At 38.0% G+C, this 16,376-nt stretch overlaps 1 protein-coding gene across 2 annotated transcripts; it reads right to left on the bottom strand.

Annotated features, from left to right (window-relative positions):
• Positions 1–2,348: 2,348 nt before the first annotated feature.
• LOC141907325 (uncharacterized) lies at positions 2,349–16,215 on the bottom strand. Of its 2 annotated transcripts, none has more exons than XM_074796930.1 (14): positions 16,140–16,215; positions 14,846–15,425; positions 14,189–14,397; positions 13,581–13,758; positions 12,758–12,984; positions 12,122–12,303; positions 11,654–11,750; positions 10,877–11,057; positions 10,673–10,798; positions 10,394–10,548; positions 9,542–10,085; positions 9,229–9,402; positions 8,994–9,153; positions 2,349–5,112 (listed from the first exon to the last, which is right to left on the bottom strand). In XM_074796930.1, the coding sequence occupies exons 2-14, from the start codon at positions 15,351–15,353 to the stop codon at positions 4,956–4,958; spliced, it is 2,898 nt and encodes a 965-aa protein (XP_074653031.1). In that variant the 5' UTR covers positions 15,354–15,425; positions 16,140–16,215; the 3' UTR covers positions 2,349–4,955. The 2 variants fall into 2 exon arrangements, with proteins under 2 accessions (XP_074653031.1, XP_074653032.1); XM_074796931.1 differs by having other exon boundaries at positions 16,125–16,190.
• Positions 16,216–16,376: the final 161 nt, after the last annotated feature.

Here is a 16,376-nt window from a genome sequence, read left to right as displayed (position 1 = left end):
TCGTTCGGTATAACTCCACGAAGCGCCCAAGGGCTTCATTTTACAACCGTACCTTCATTTATTTTGACTGAAGTCCAGTGGACTGAATCAGACACTGTATATACTATGCTCGTCTGGAGATTGTTTTAAATTTTGGAAATTAAACAGTACTTCACCTAGCACGATCGCGAAACACACAACAGTCTGACATTTGAATAATCATTCATGATTCATTGTTATCACACCGAGATATATGTACAGTTACCGTGCATTGGCGTATGACATCCTTTTGAAAATGTCTTACTTCATTGAAATACGAAAAAACACTTAAAATTAAATCATTCATAAAGACTAAAATGTGTGAGACATTCAAAAACATTATATGTATATACGTATATTCAATGAGTAATGATGAAGTTTAAAGGAAAAGTTCGATTCGCTTGTCGACATTTATTCATTTGACGACTGCAATAGGCGTCACGTGTCCTTTTCAAGTATTGACGTCACAGATTTTATTAACATGTTTTTGTATGTACGCAGCATGCTGTTCCTTTCTGTAATAACGTATAGGTCATTTTTAACGAATGATTCGAAATAATTGTATACCGCTGTATAGTACATCTTTTTAAGCGTAGGATCAGGTTTTTTGGTTGTTTTTTTAAAAATAGGAATTCGATCGTATATGTGTAGGTTAAATTCTCATTAGGCCCTAGAAGATAAACAATTTGAGAGGAATTAATCCGAATGAGGAGGTAATCATTTCATCTATGTATATACAAAATGAAATGTCTAGAAATCGGGTTGATGATGACTTTCTGCTCTTCGTCTCATCTCGACACGAGGGAAATTCAATCGCCATTTGATCGCACGAAAATCTGTTTATTTTCGCGCGCAAATATTACCGCCGCTTTTCTCCGAATTGTACGGCGTCCGCGGCTCGGCAAACCGCATTGTTTCGATGCATCGGAAATTAAAGACCAGCGATTGACGATTGACAAATAGCGTCTAAGTTTCCGCGTCGTTTTAATTCGAGCAAATTATACCGTCGAAAATTTCAATACTCGATGCCATTCGACGCGTAATGACGTCAATGGAATTTTCGTCTGCTAACGCTGTACTAATCAGCGGATGGTTTTCAGTATGTTTTCCCGATGGAGAATACACACGCTGAATGGGGGATCGATAAAATCCGATCGATTATTAGAAGGTTCCGATTTACGTAGGTAGATCAATAAACCCCGGCCAATGACGTAAATTCCGAGTGGCGGTATTTAATAAGCTCCGGACACGCACCCAGTTCCCAGGGTATGAAATATCGCATTACTGCCTGGTGCAATGTATGTCTTCTTAAAAGATTAACGCTGAAAGTACAAATTACCTGATCATGTGATACATCAATCATGAATTCTAGCCAACAATTTATCGCCAGTCTAGGGACCTACCAACGTATGCTTTATGAAATGATGTTAAAAATCCACTACGAGCGAGGATTATTTTTTCGTAACGTTAAAAACTTTAAAATCATTCAATCGAATTATTCGCCTTTATATCATGAAATCATCGCTGGAAGATAGCGCTACCGCGTTGTACTGATTTCCGGGATTGATGACGTACTCGTATCCTAGAAACGACGCCAAGTATCACACGACACGTGCGTGACAGTAATGTAATTTTCGGCTGATGTGGCATTTTTCTATGAAAACCATTAAACATTCATGTAGAAGTCAGGGGCGTTTATGAAAATCGTTTCATTCGTTATAAGAGTTGGAAGAATTCTCGAAACTATAATGTAACAATAAGATGGGACGCGGTATTTTTTACCAGTTTCTTTTTTTCTAGATGAGAGATCATGTGCGTACGGTACCAAGACAATGAGAATAAAATCAAACCCAGGCTATATTCATGATATTGAGCAAGGGGCGTAAAATTACGAATTGCCATCGGCAAAAAGAATCAAATTCAAGATGGATGGAACAGTTTTAAAACATCTTAATTTTGTTATAAATATACAACAATTGACACACACCCTGGCTCTTATAAAGTCCACATGCTATAATGGTTTTGAATCCCATACCATTAAAAACAGAGATTTACAAAGCCTTTTTTCGATTATTAGATAAATATATATATTTACATTCACCACAAAAATATAGATGTACATATATCTTACACAATATACAATATATATATATATATATATATATATATATATATATATATATATATATATATATATATATATATATATATATATATATATATATATATATATATATATATATATATATATATATATATATATATATATATATATATATATATATATATATATATATATATATATATATATATATATTTATCATTGCACACAACGTCCATTGACTTATTATTTTACTTAGAATATATATTATATGTTCTGCCAAAACTCCTTACATAGTGACCTTGAACTCTAAAAGCAATCTTGGAGGAATTGTTTTACACGTATTTACATAAACCGCATTAGTAATGCAACCATACCCTTCCATGGAAGAATTTCATCTTTCCCTGACTTGATGGTCGATGACCGATTGCCTTTTCATACAAAAAACTTTCTTCGTTGTGGAGCACTGAAATAAATGCAACAATTTGAACACAAGGGCTCGAACGAAGTACAGCTCACATCTCTTGGACATCCCATATGAATGCATTATGTTTGGATCAGCCTAACCAGATGAATTTCACCGGATCAAGTATAGGCTCTATTGTCCTAACTATGGACTTATCGTATTTGGCTTCCCAAGAACCGGTATTTCACGAGAATCAATCATTCCCATTATAAATTTTGAGATTCTAATGAATCAATTATCTAGTTTATTCTTGATTCTAATCTAAATCAAATGGCTTTATAAATTGTACTAAGAAAATGAATTGCAGCTATAACGTCAGCTCACAAACACAGTTGAGTTATGCATAAGCAACAAGAAGATAGCTTTAAGATAAAGACATGAAATGACATCACAATACAAGGCGAAACAAAAAACCTCTGGAGCTGTAGTGGCGAGTGAAAAAGTCTCGAAGCCATGCTAGGTTAATAAAGTTTTAAAATAAGAGATACCAAACATCCAGGAAGTATCAGATTCTAGTTACAAGCTGCGTTCACACTATGATTTCAGTATGGTACTAAGCGTTCACACTAGGAAATTATTCAAGGCCTATTTGCGGCTTATTCAGTTCCGTACTGAAATACGCGGCTTATTAAGCGCAGAATGCGATTCTGCACCGAAAACCTGATCTCAGTACGGCACGGAGCTGGCCGCGTATTTTCTGTAGTGTGGATGCAGATTCGGCGCTTAGCTAGCCGCGTATTTACATCCGCGTAGTACAAAACATTTAACACTAATTACACTCCCCTCTATTGGCACACCGGGCGACTACTATACTGGGCTTACTAAGTGCTGAATTGCCGACTTGTAGTGTGAACGTACCTGGCCTTGTAAGCGCCGTATTTTGGTGAATTTGGCACCAGCAAAGTACGGTACTTCGTAAACGCCGAATCTAGTGTGAACGCAGCTATAGCAGTAGTTCATTTAGGAAAAAGTTTGATTGATATGCCCCATGTGCTTCTCTCTGCTCTTCTCGACATAATGAATGATATCATATTGCAAAAAAAAAATTGCTAAAAAAAGAATTATACCTCGTTTCTCCTTTCTGCTAGGCCTAAAAGTTGACCTGGCTGGCCGCCTACCTACCCTGTAAAATACTTTAAATCTTAAAATACTTTAAATCATGATCAAGCTAACCGTAACAGATCCGGCAGCTACTGAGAAATCAACAGATTATAGATTTTATTGCAGTTCACAAAATGACCTGGCCGATTAGGAGAAACAAGGTACCATTTTTACAATACAATACAAAATACAAAATCGTTTGACGTTTTACGATTGAATTGATATGGTATGGACACAAAAAAACATATTATGCTAAATGCGCAATACTTCGTCTTGATAATATACTTTAAAACATAGTACATGATTAGTCATCGCACTGACAACAGTTTCTACAAAACCTGTGATTCGAGGACTCCCATATAGTAAATATAATCCAGGACCAGTCTTTTTTAGACATTAATTTTCAGATGAGGAAAACAAAAAGATTAATACTGTTCACATTTATTGAGAAGATTATTTGATGTGTTTTCAAAATTATGGCTGAACGGTCTAAGCTGGAATTACATCACCTCATGCGAACAACCATACTTTCAAAAACAGGGATAGACCAGGGGTCAAAGAGTGGAGGGTCTTTGAAATATTTTCAGGGCAAATTAATAAAAAAAGAGCTTTCTGGCAGCACCCTTTTAACACATTTCCAGAATTTCCATCATTTTTTTCATTGGTTAAGACATAAATTGCTTTTTCTAGATTTCTGTTTTCGACTCAATTGTGGCGATTTTGAAAAAGAAGTATTTTCAAACAAATGGGCACTAAAAATTCTGAGATTCCAAAAGAAGTTCCCATGAGTCCACCCCTGCAAAGATTTTTCAGTTTAAAATATTAAGCCTGTAGGGGGATGGGGGGGGCTCACAAAGAATTCAGTTCCGCTTGTTTTTAATTTAAGTTAATCTACGCTTACAACTATTACAACATAATACTTGTATATCAAATTTGCTCATTCATTCATTTAGGCTTTCGTCATATCAGTGGAAATCGCTCACAGGCCATATATGAGCAAAAACATTAAATTTTTTTTCTGGAAATTGGCCAGTGCCAATCAAATTAAGAAAGAACCCACCTGCATATTACTCGCATTACAAACCTGAATATATACATTAGCATTGCACTATAAATATTTCATCACTCAGTGCATTTTGACATGGTTTCATTATTATGTATTATAGTAGGCCCTAGCCCACTACTGTATTCCATCTTAAGATGCAAATCATCCACTCATAAGGATTCATATCATTACATAAATCATTTCACAGAACCAGAATTCAGTTGTTACGACGATGTTTTAGACCTCGGATTCCAGTGACTGTCTCCATACGTGCCCATATATCCAGCCCATTCTTGTTGTTTATACGGCAGTACACGGCTACACCGTGCTCCTGGTGATTTCATACGTTCGTCTCCTTTACAGTTACATGTAATACGCATTCTGGAAACGAAAACGACAAACAAAACTATTATTCAATTCGATCAGTATTAAATTACGAGAAAAACAGAACGGTCCACTGGAAGCACGAACTGACAATTTCCGAGTTACATCAGAGATGAACAGGGAGAGTGCCAAGGGGTGCATGGGGTAGGGCCGTGCAATGAAATTTCAATTTCTTGCTACTCCTAATAGAAGCAGATGAGATTCTTATCTGACCTCTGCCTAGCACTCACGTCAACAACTCAGGTCAACAGTACTTACCTGTAATTGCCAATGAAAATTACCGAGTACGATATGCCTTTTATGTGGTTAGACAAACCCTTCTGGGACTGTATGTCTGTGGCCTCCCCAATACAGAAAACATTGACATATGCAAGGAAAACTTTCTGATGACAATAAAAGCATAAACATATACATGAAATGGGATGAAAGTCAACAGAGTTGATAACTTGGCTTGTTTATTCTCAGATAATCAGATCAGATATCAAAGTCAGTTCTGTACTGCATTCAGACCGATCCAAGAAATTGCGCAATGCCACTCCAGTAATCATATGCAAAACCCAAAGCACCTATTCTCTGGGATTAATTAAGGATCTGCTGGATATTTACCGTCAACTGTCAAGATGGCATTTGAATTAATGAAACGATGGTATAACGCACACTCTTAACATTGTCGACAAATTCAAATCCCAAAAGGTATCCCAGTTTACCTTATTCATTAGTGAAATACTAAACCTGCATTGCTAACGGTTCCTCGAAACTTGTTAAACCCTTATTGAATACAAATTTTATGATAGCACCAACACAAGGACAAGTTTTTGATTACGCGACATACAGATTCGCCTCCTGTAACTGCACAAAAATCAACAAATTGATTTTTTTTTTTCATTTTTCAGTCCTTCGTCGTGTTTTCATTGCAAATTTCATCACAATTTTTTCAATTTCCGTCTCTTAGTTTTCCATCCAGTAATGGGCAAAAAGTTTATTTCCTTCACTTTTTTCCATCATTCGCATAATTAATTCAGCACCTCATCCACTCTTTCGTTTATTTCTATTTTGCAGTTCTTCCAAAATTTTACGCGGAAAATACTCAAATGATAAGAAATTTCTAGATTTATTTTTTCTCCCATTCCCTTGACCTGAAAAGCGCTTTATAACAAAAGAGTTCTTTTCATTTTTCATTTTTTTCCCTTCGCCCTCCCATTTTTTTTTCTTGAAAAAATCCATACTACGAGCAATCAAGAAAATAAACTGCAATTCATTTTAACAAATAAGCATCATTCCCATCCTGAAACAAGACAGAAATTTCCTTTTTCGAGTTACAAGGCAACACGATCTTGAATGCACGCCTGCACAGGCCACAATCATACACAGAGGCTGTCGTTGGGATGCTAATTTCGACACTAATAACCCAAGGGGGCCCAGTTTTATTTCACTGAGAACCTTAGAGTCAGTGGTGTATCGCTCTTAGTACACGCGGTATACAGTGAGAACTGGCCACTCTCCGGACTTGGTGAAAGTTTTATAGACTAGTATTATCTTTAACCCAGGGGTTAACTTAATTGAAAATGAATTAAGTTAACCCCCCCCTGGTAAAATCTAATACCATGTCTATAAAACCCGAGACCCGATGACTTTAATGTTTTTTGGTGTCAGCTCCATGTGGATTCGCCCTTGATTTTTCAACCATTACATTCTCCGATTGTCATCCGAATCGCTAAGCGCGCTACACACACATATACGAGTCAAGACGCACCTGGTCACAGCAGACAACGGTAACATCCATCGATATATGACGAAGTGTTGATCAATAGAGATTGACGTCATTTCAATGAATGGTTATTATACAATAATCGGTTCTCGTCCGTCGACGGGGTTTAACGCGATTTAAGCTTATTATTCCGTTATTCGCGGAGATTCTTCTGGCTAACTCCGCGACTACGTGTCTTCTGATATAGAACTAGTTTACTAGATCGCGTCGAATTAAATTAGGCTTACACAATTCCCACCGAACAAATGACGCCAAACATAAAGCTGTTTGACTAAATCTAATTTACCAGCGCGTATTAGGTCTTATAGATAGCTTACTACGCGATAATTTCCAAATGTTCATTTTCAATTCGATCCTCAGTGAAGACTTATTCGGTACAACAAAGAGAATCTATTCAGAGTGGCCACTTTTATTTGACAAGCTTCCACTATTCCCTGATATGCACGTTATTTTCCCTTAAACTTGATCTGCTAAGAATTCAATCAATTAACACAGTCAAATACGTAAGACATAGATGGAAACTGTTTGATTTTATTTCCCTGGCTAACCCCGGTTTTAAGTTTTATTCCTTGCCTTTCTTAAAGAAGAGAAAATTCCCAGACTTTTCCTGATTTCCAGATTTAAGCTTCGACCACCCGAAATTGTGTATGAAAAGATCGAAAATGAAATGAATATCAGTATCTTTCACTGTTTGCTTCGACTGTTATCCATTTCACAATTCACAATTGCAGGGTTCATAGTGTCCATGACCTATCTCATTTAGGCCTAATGACTTTCAAGGACTTTTTTGACTCTGATTCCAGGCCTTATATATAATCGTCATGCTTAAGCCATGAATCCTGAAATCTACATTTTCCAGGCATTCTTATCTAATCAGTAGATTTTAAGAGCTTAAACAGTGAACTTGTATCTCGGATCTGCAGATGAGAACTAATGACTGATGCCATTCAAGGACAATCACAATGATTTAACGATTTTACAGCACATTCCATGATACTTGAGGCCTTGAATTGACCCAATTCGTATTTCAAAACTTTCAAGGACTGAACCCCGCAATCAGTAACTTTTCAACAAGCATTAAACTTCAGGCCAAAACCGTTAATACGCTAATAGAATACCCGGTAAGTTTTAAGTGAACAGTAGGTCACCGTTGCTTAGTTACGATATACATATATGGATATTGCGTATCTGACGGGAGAAAATGTCAATTTGCGTGATGATGCACTTTCTCCTGGCTTAAGGCGATGATTAAATTCATACGTGGTGGTAATTCCGATAATTCTTTTGTTCAGCCAAGTTTAATTACTTCAAACATACATGTTTACATGTACAAAACCGACTATTCTACAATTCAAATGTTTAAAAACTAAATTCATCACAGATTAAAATCAAAGAACGTTCATTACGCCTGGTGTTGTGACGTCTAGATTTTACTCCTCAAGTAGATTAGTTTGTCACCTTTTAAGTTTGAAGGATAATGGGTTTCATGTTCACATAATCCTATATTTGTGGTCAAATACATAAGAGTGGGAACAAAAGGATTTTAATATACCTGTAATCAGTGTTTGAAGCTAGGAGCTATGTCTATCAGTCACTCACAGTTTTGTGCCAAAATCTTATAAGTTCCCGATTACGGAAATATTGTCAACTAGCCAAGAATCCGTGGAGGGAGAACGTTTAAAGTACATATGCTGTTTTTGTATTTAACTGTTAATCAAAAGAAGACCCTGATAGCAGTTACAAAGTTGATATTCGAAGAACAGCGCGTGCGTGATGTCACGCAGAGCGTCTAAACTTTATCGCAACAACACAAAATCGATGCAATACTAAAACATACATACAGCCGTTATCTTTCAATTGGTACCATAAAACTTGTTTAACGCATAGCGCCACAGACTGCGCCAACCCATGACATAGTTTTGCAGTTAGCTTATATTATAGATACTGAAATAATGTGCAGTCATCTGCCACAATTTATTATCTGGCAAATAATATTCTTGTAATAATCCCAGTTTCGAAGAATTGGGAGGGCAACCGTACATTTAGGGCGGGCAAAGAAGCGTCGGTGCATGCACAACATTGATATAGGAAAAATTGTGAAATAGCTTACCTATACACAGTCATTTGTCCCATCAGTAAGTTATAAGGATTGTAACTAGTTTGACTTTGATACGTTCCGTGTTTATCGTCGACTTTATTGCCAGATTTCTCGAGGCACTCGTGTTCGGCGGCGTGGTTATACGCATCTCTATCCATGTGAAAATATTTACCTTCAAATAGATAATTGAATGCACTTTGAGTTTTCCTGGGCCACGATTTCTTTTTTAGAAGTTAAATCTCCTTACTTTTTGGATTAAAGCGTCGCATTTCTTGAGCCATGAAATCGTCGATGCATTTTTGATCGGCGGGAAGTAACGTTTGCGTCTTCGCCGGAAAAAACCAATACGTGGCGAACACGAGATCGATGGAATGATTGAAGTCGGGATGGTTGGCCTGTAACAAACTCGGCGCAAGTGTACCTATACATTGAAACAAGAAAACAAGAATGCAAAATCAATATTGCGTTAGAGATGAATCTGAGATAATTATCGAATTTTTTGCAGTTCATAAACTTTTCACCCCAGCAGTAAACAAGATACACGTTGATGAATGAATTACCGGTGGATAAAAGTCGCTGTAATCCTGCATCATCGTGGGGACCTAGGTGGCGTTTCTTTCTTAACTTTTTCGCCAACGCGTCACGATCCCGATTTAGATGATTTTCAATTTTGGCTCGTATATTCTCATCCCTCATCATGTCGTTCATATCGACGCGTTCGGCCTCGGATTTCAACTCGTTGCCACGCGCATTTTTCAGATAATCCTCAATTTTTGTCGTTTTGCGAAAATCGTTTGCTCGTGATCCTTGTCGCCCGCTGTGAGTTGACCGTCGACGTCTGTAACTAGGCCTTCGTCGTCGGTAATCGATTTTCCGTCGTCCGGGAATCCCGTCATGATCGGAAATACGACCGATGTTCGATTGATGCGGATACGGCCGGTGACGATTCAAACTCGGCTCATGTCTCGGCGGCGCAATGTTTTCCAGGTCGTTGTCTTCATCGTCTGCGCCGTACTTCTTCAACAGTTCATTCAGATAATTTGCATCTTCCTCACTGAAGTCGTCTGCCAGGTCAGCCTCATCATCATGGCCGTAATCAACTCTCTAAAATACAATATATTACATACTTTTATTCAATTTGCCATAGACATAAAATGTATCACTTAGGCTAAAGAGACTCATTTCTGCTGAGCTTAAAAGTTGACCCGACCAGCCGCCTATATCTACCCTGTACATTACTTTTTTTAAACCATGACCTGAGCAAGCTAACCATAACAGATCCAGCCATTATGGAAACAAACTGATTACAGATCTTATTGCAGTTTACTTAACAATCCAGCAACAAGGTGTCAATTTTTTTGCCTTTTTCTTGATTATTGAATAACTCTTAACATGAGGAAGACAGTACGAACCTCTAACTTATTGATTGGTTTATTCATCATATCGATTTTAGAAAGTTTTGCAAATTTGAGGTAGCGTCGTAAATGTTCCGGATGTTTCTCCACAAAGTCTAATCCTTGTTTCGTCGTATTAACCCAACTTGCCTTCTCAATGTCTTTACGTTCAACTGGAATATAGTATTCATTCAATTACCCGAATTGGGTTCAGTAAATATTCATATCCAAAATCAGTTTTAGGACTTAAAAATTTCATTGGGCACATAGTGAGTAAAACCAGTCTTAATAATTTACCTGAATAGTAAACTTTCACTCCGGGTGATTTAACATTTTTACTGATTGCATACATTTTACTAAACCCGGACGATTTAAAACGAAGTCGACAGAAATCTGATCGACTTTGTTCGTGAATGTTAGTGCCTGAAATACGAAATGATTCACTAAACAATTACGATTTCATAAGTCGTATCGATCAGTTCACTTCGATTTCAAACATACCGTTGATGAATGTAAATTCTCCTCCTTCTCGCTCGTGACCTTGGCAATCAGCTATCCAATAAAGAAATATGTCATTGCCATGACCTTCAACGCTTACAGTCAAGGGCGATGCCTGCGCTCCGACGGAATCACGAATTGGGTCTATCAATGGTTTACCAGTTTTTCCATCCAAAATAGTTGTCTGAAAGTGATATGCAGTATCGTCTGGATGGGAGTTTTTTCAATAGCAGTATATAATTTCCATAAGAAGAAATCCTCACCAGAAGTGAGTAATGTACTACAGCTTTAGTATTCTAGTTCTAATTTTAGTAACTTTTTGATTGATTGATTTTTTCATTATTTTTTTTCAATCATTTTTGACAGCAATAACCAATGATCCACACTTTAAAATTAGTTGATTAAAAGGATAACAAACTTGAGTACTAAAAGATAAAAGGTTTAAAAGCATTTCAGAAATGAAATAGAAACCAGTAATAGCATAAGATTTTAAAGATTTGCTCCAAACCTCCAAGAGTTTATTTGATATACCAACACCATCATTTATATTTGTAGGAGTGTCATCTAATATACCGACACCTAACCAGTGAATGTTAAGGTGAAAATCAAAGCAAAATTAAAATTGCTTCAAGGACCTAGATTAAACTACTTTACCTTGAAGAACAATTTTTGTAATAAAAAAAATTACAAGCTTGAAATAAATAATCGTCACATTTTTCATACAGATTAGGTAAATTTCTGTGAATGTTTTCTTTCTCCTGATGCGATGCCTGTACTTACGATGGAGTGATAGTATATTGGATACCCTGGTCCTATTTGCCAATGAACCATGAAATCAGGGACAGCATCGTCATTAAAATAACCAACTGCTGGAGTACTGGAAAATATTGAATCATTCTGTATCAGATATTTTAATCAATATCTGAATTAGGTCTAAATCGCCGCAGTTCCAGATCCAGTGTCTAAAACTAAAAAATCTGGTCTTCGAAAGTGAACTTATCTTAACTAGCTGCATACAACTGGGATAGTTTCATACTCAAGGGTATGAATTCAATATCAACCTTACGGTATTCAGGTTACAATCAAGAAGCTAACTATCATAGTAATATCGAGGGATACTGAGGTAAATTCCAAAATGTTCTGGATCCGGTTTTTAAAATTCTAACAAAAATCAATCAGTCACTGAGGTATAAAGTAAGCGATACCTCGCCCATGAAATCATGCATGGATTTGACTAACTGAACCTACCTATAAGACTCTGACCAAGGTACGTGGTATTTCCACAGCGGTTCAAACGTTTTTCCATCGAACGCGATAGTCGTAGAATTATAAATCGGTAATACGATATCTTCGACGAAATCTCCGTTCAAATCGATCAACACCGGCGGAGTCATCACACCTTTGAATTTATCCGAATATACTTTCTGCGCCTAAACAATGATAACATGTTGAATATACCGGTAAGCAGGTACTCTATGGCACAACAGTTAACAAAATACAACATTACTACTACAGGGTGGCCACTTTTGTTTGAATTGCTTTTTCCCCGACATGCATGTTGTTTTCCCCTGACTTGATCTGCTAAGATTCCAATCAACTAAGACAGTCAAATATATAAGACATAGATGAAAACAGTTTGAATTTACACGTAATCTGGCAATTTCAACAAATTTGCCTGACTTTTCGCTGAGTTTTAGCTTTATTCTTTTAAACAAAATCCCCTTCTTTTTTAAGGAAAAGAAATTCCCTGACTTTCCAGGAGGTTAGTGGCCAACCTGTACTAGGTACCCTAAACATTCTGAATAAGTAATTGGGCACGCCAGTTGAAACACAATTTCAATTCCCACTGTTCATTACTTGAACCATCATTATCTACAATTTTACCTTATCAACATTTCCTCTGTAGAGATCATCGAGGCCGATGTACCAAAATGAGCCGGGATGCGTCTCACCGCCCGTGCCGAACAGTACGACCTGCGTACCGTCTAATAACGTATGAATCTGAGGCGAATAGTATGATTCGCGTCTGTCCGGTACGGTCACCGCCCGCAATACCTCACCGTCAGCTCCGCTGAATATAATCAGACGACCGGCCAATCGTAATTTACTACCTGTAAAACAATAAAGTCTATAAGTCTATAGGGGCCTATAGAGCCAAATCAATTTGGAGAGAAACTTATTGCTGTTATTTGACCTCGTGGGGGATTTAATAAAAATAACTGAAAACCTGTCTTATACGATAAACTAGAATTTCAATGTACATTGTAATTAATATGATAAGCCATAAAGAGGTAGAGGCCTGAGAATGCAGACCTAAATTAAATGCCCATCTTGTTTCCGATGGACCTAATTTTTCCTGTGATGTTAGGCCTTATGAACCAAACCTCAAGGCTTCTTTACAATTTCCCATTGAAACTAACAGGTTTACAATACATAAGTGCTGATTTGGCCGAACAATAATGGCCACGAGTCACCCATCTTGGTTCCGATGGGGTCAATTTTTGGGCTACAGATGCATCTAGGGTAGATGTATACATAAACCAAATATCAAGACCATATTTCAGGGGATAGAAAGTGAATGTAGTTGCCTGCTGGGGCTTCATCCCAAGTGAGCTAAAATGCCAATTATCAGATTACATTATTTAATACATATATCATATTAAATAAATACCATTATTAGATAAAGTATTAAAAGTATATTCTTTACCAGGTTCTCGTAGAGGGTCTCCTCCGTGTATAGCCAAAACCTCAGGTATCCCATCGCCGTTGTAATCTTTGATTGCCTGAGCGGTGTACAGATTCATAATACCGAATCTACGACGTGCTTTCTCCGCATCGAATGTCCAAATTTCTTTGCCATCTCTACCACTGACTAGACTGAATGCCTGAAAAATCAGGTTGAAGAAATGTCATTCTAATGTCATTTGATGATGGGTGAGAAATGAATCACAGTTCAAGTTAGTACCCTGTGTCCCTGTTCCAAAGCTTAAGTCCATAGTAAGAATTGGTTCAATTTTTCAATTGCTTCGGCTAAAAAATTGATACCTTTGTTTCTCCGCTTTGCTGAGCTGAAAAATTGACCCGGCCGGCCGCCTATCTACCCTGTACATAATTACTTTTTTTAAATCGTGATGAATTTTACCATAACCGGCAGCTATAGAAATGAACTGATTACAAATTTCATCATATTTTACAAAAATGACCCAGCCGCTGCAGAGAAACAGGGCATCATTTTAGTTTAGCCTTAGGTCTAACCCTCAGGTTAAACTGGAACTCAGAACTATGGAACTGAATCCGGTTTCATCGCACACTTACACCGGCACGTCCTCCGCCCAAACAATCAAAAACACCATCGCGGTTGAAATCGATGTTGCAATTCAATCCGAACAGTTCTTCACGGCTGTAGTATCTCCACAATTCCTCACCGGTGATACCGTTCAGAGCTAGGATTCCCCCGAAACACGGGAAACTTCCATCAAAATATATATTACAAACTAACGGATTCGCATCTTCATTCACTGCACCTAAAATCCAGAAAATCTTTATGATGAGCCTCACCGCCAGAGAGCAGAATAGCCCAAAAGGCAATGGGCTGAATAGCTTTCACTGAAAGATCTGCCTCAACATTAGTTAGTTACCAAACATGTTGGTGGTAAGCTTTTATAATCGGATACCGGTACCAACTATTGTGGTTTGTGAAAATAAGTGAATAAAGAATTTTTTTATTCGAATGTGACAGGTTACTGACTACCTCGATAGAGGGTGATGGAATCATCTGGTTAATCGCAATGAGCCGCTTCCATCGCCACCCATTTATGAGACAACGATGATGAATCCAGGTACATCAAAATGACGACGCGAAAGTTGATGCCCTTCTTAAGGCAAAAAATTGGGAAAAGTGGGTTATTTTTCACCCCTGCCAATATGGGGCACATAAGCAGTATTACATGAATGGCCGCCTGTTCAACCTACCGGTTCCAAATGCGACTAGGTGATCCAAAACACCATCGCCGTTGATATCTACATTGCGAATGGCCGATTCAGTGATGAATTTTGGAATGCCGCGAATCCAAACATCGGTTACTTGTATATTACTGCATCCTATAAGTTGCTGTGCATTTGAAGGAATGGAATTAGCTGCTAGAAATGCCTGTTGTACTTGTAAATGTTTACGGAACGATTTCACGATGTACTTCACGACGATTATCAACGCGATCGAAAACGCCAACGCTGCGATCGTGAACAAGATCGGTTTGATGACGCGCCTGAAGGTGGCGGCGTTGTGCACTTTGACCTTCGTTCTCGGTTTGCGCGGATACATCAGCGGACGCGACAGCGACGGATCGTGGTTGTTATCGCGGATGTAAATTTCATCTTCATCGTCATCTGATGAGATTGAGATTCGTTCTGGACAGGTGGCGGTTTGATCACTTGAATCGTCGTGCTGGGCCAGTTTTTCGAAGTGAACCTTGGAGGGCATCCTTTTTTTTCTGTTGTCTTTATTAGCCTAAAAATTCAGTGTTCAAGCTCAACTGATACGGGTTACACCAACCTAAAATAGATGTCATTTGTTAAGTCACTGATAGGTATCGGCATTCCTCTATACTCGCACCACACTATGCTCGGCTTCCCTGTAGGCACTGATGTAGGCCTATCTTTGTAAGCGGAATTGAAAGGTGGAAACCTTTCTTTAATTACCTCAAACAGAAAAAAGATTACATCATCTGTTACAGGGGAATCTTTGATTTTGGAACCCCCAGTGGCGGATCCAGCCTACCGCCAGTGCCACTTGAGCGGCATTCAACATTTCCCCTACTACAACAATTTCAATATAGACAATATCTGCCTGCACGACTTTACACACAAACATGTCGTACAACATACTTGTCGTACATATGTGGTACCTTACTACAGGGTAGTGAATCGGTGCACCAGACACGATCGAGGCTTACGGCTTGCCGATTCTTTAGGCCTATATAGGCCTACACAATATTACTTCGAGCAGTACTCAGATTTGAACCCTGGATCCGCCACTATGTCCCCAGTTATCATGACAAACAAGCCCCTGTATTGTGAATGCGACTGTGGTGGTTGTTAATTAGCTGGTTAGGTTCCCAGTATTTTTGACAAGCATTTCGGGAGCTTTTTTTATCCTGCGCGGCTTATCACCAACGATTAGGCCTACTTATTCAATCAATCAATCATCATTCCTTTAACGAAATGCTTAACGAGGTTTGAAAACGCGCTTTACCTCCGTAGTACAAACCTGGAAACCGATCACATCCTCACAGAACAGAAACAGCATCACGGATATACGCATCCTCGTTAATGGGGAATCCCCGCATAATCAGGGTTTCCCTGCATCTCAATACAATTCAATTCATATTTATTGCACTCCTCTGCTGACCTAGTTTCATTATCAAATAAATCTCTCTTCTCAACTCACTGACTCATCAAACTACTGCAAAAAGAATTGTAAAAAGTCTCGATATGCGACAAAATT

The sequence above is a fragment of the Tubulanus polymorphus genome, chromosome 6 (genome assembly GCF_964204645.1).
Source record: "Tubulanus polymorphus chromosome 6, tnTubPoly1.2, whole genome shotgun sequence".
In the NCBI taxonomy this organism is placed as follows: Eukaryota; Metazoa; Nemertea; class Palaeonemertea; order Tubulaniformes; family Tubulanidae; genus Tubulanus; species Tubulanus polymorphus.
Note: the sequence above shows the minus strand (reverse complement) of the source record. Positions and strands in the feature narration are given on the sequence as shown.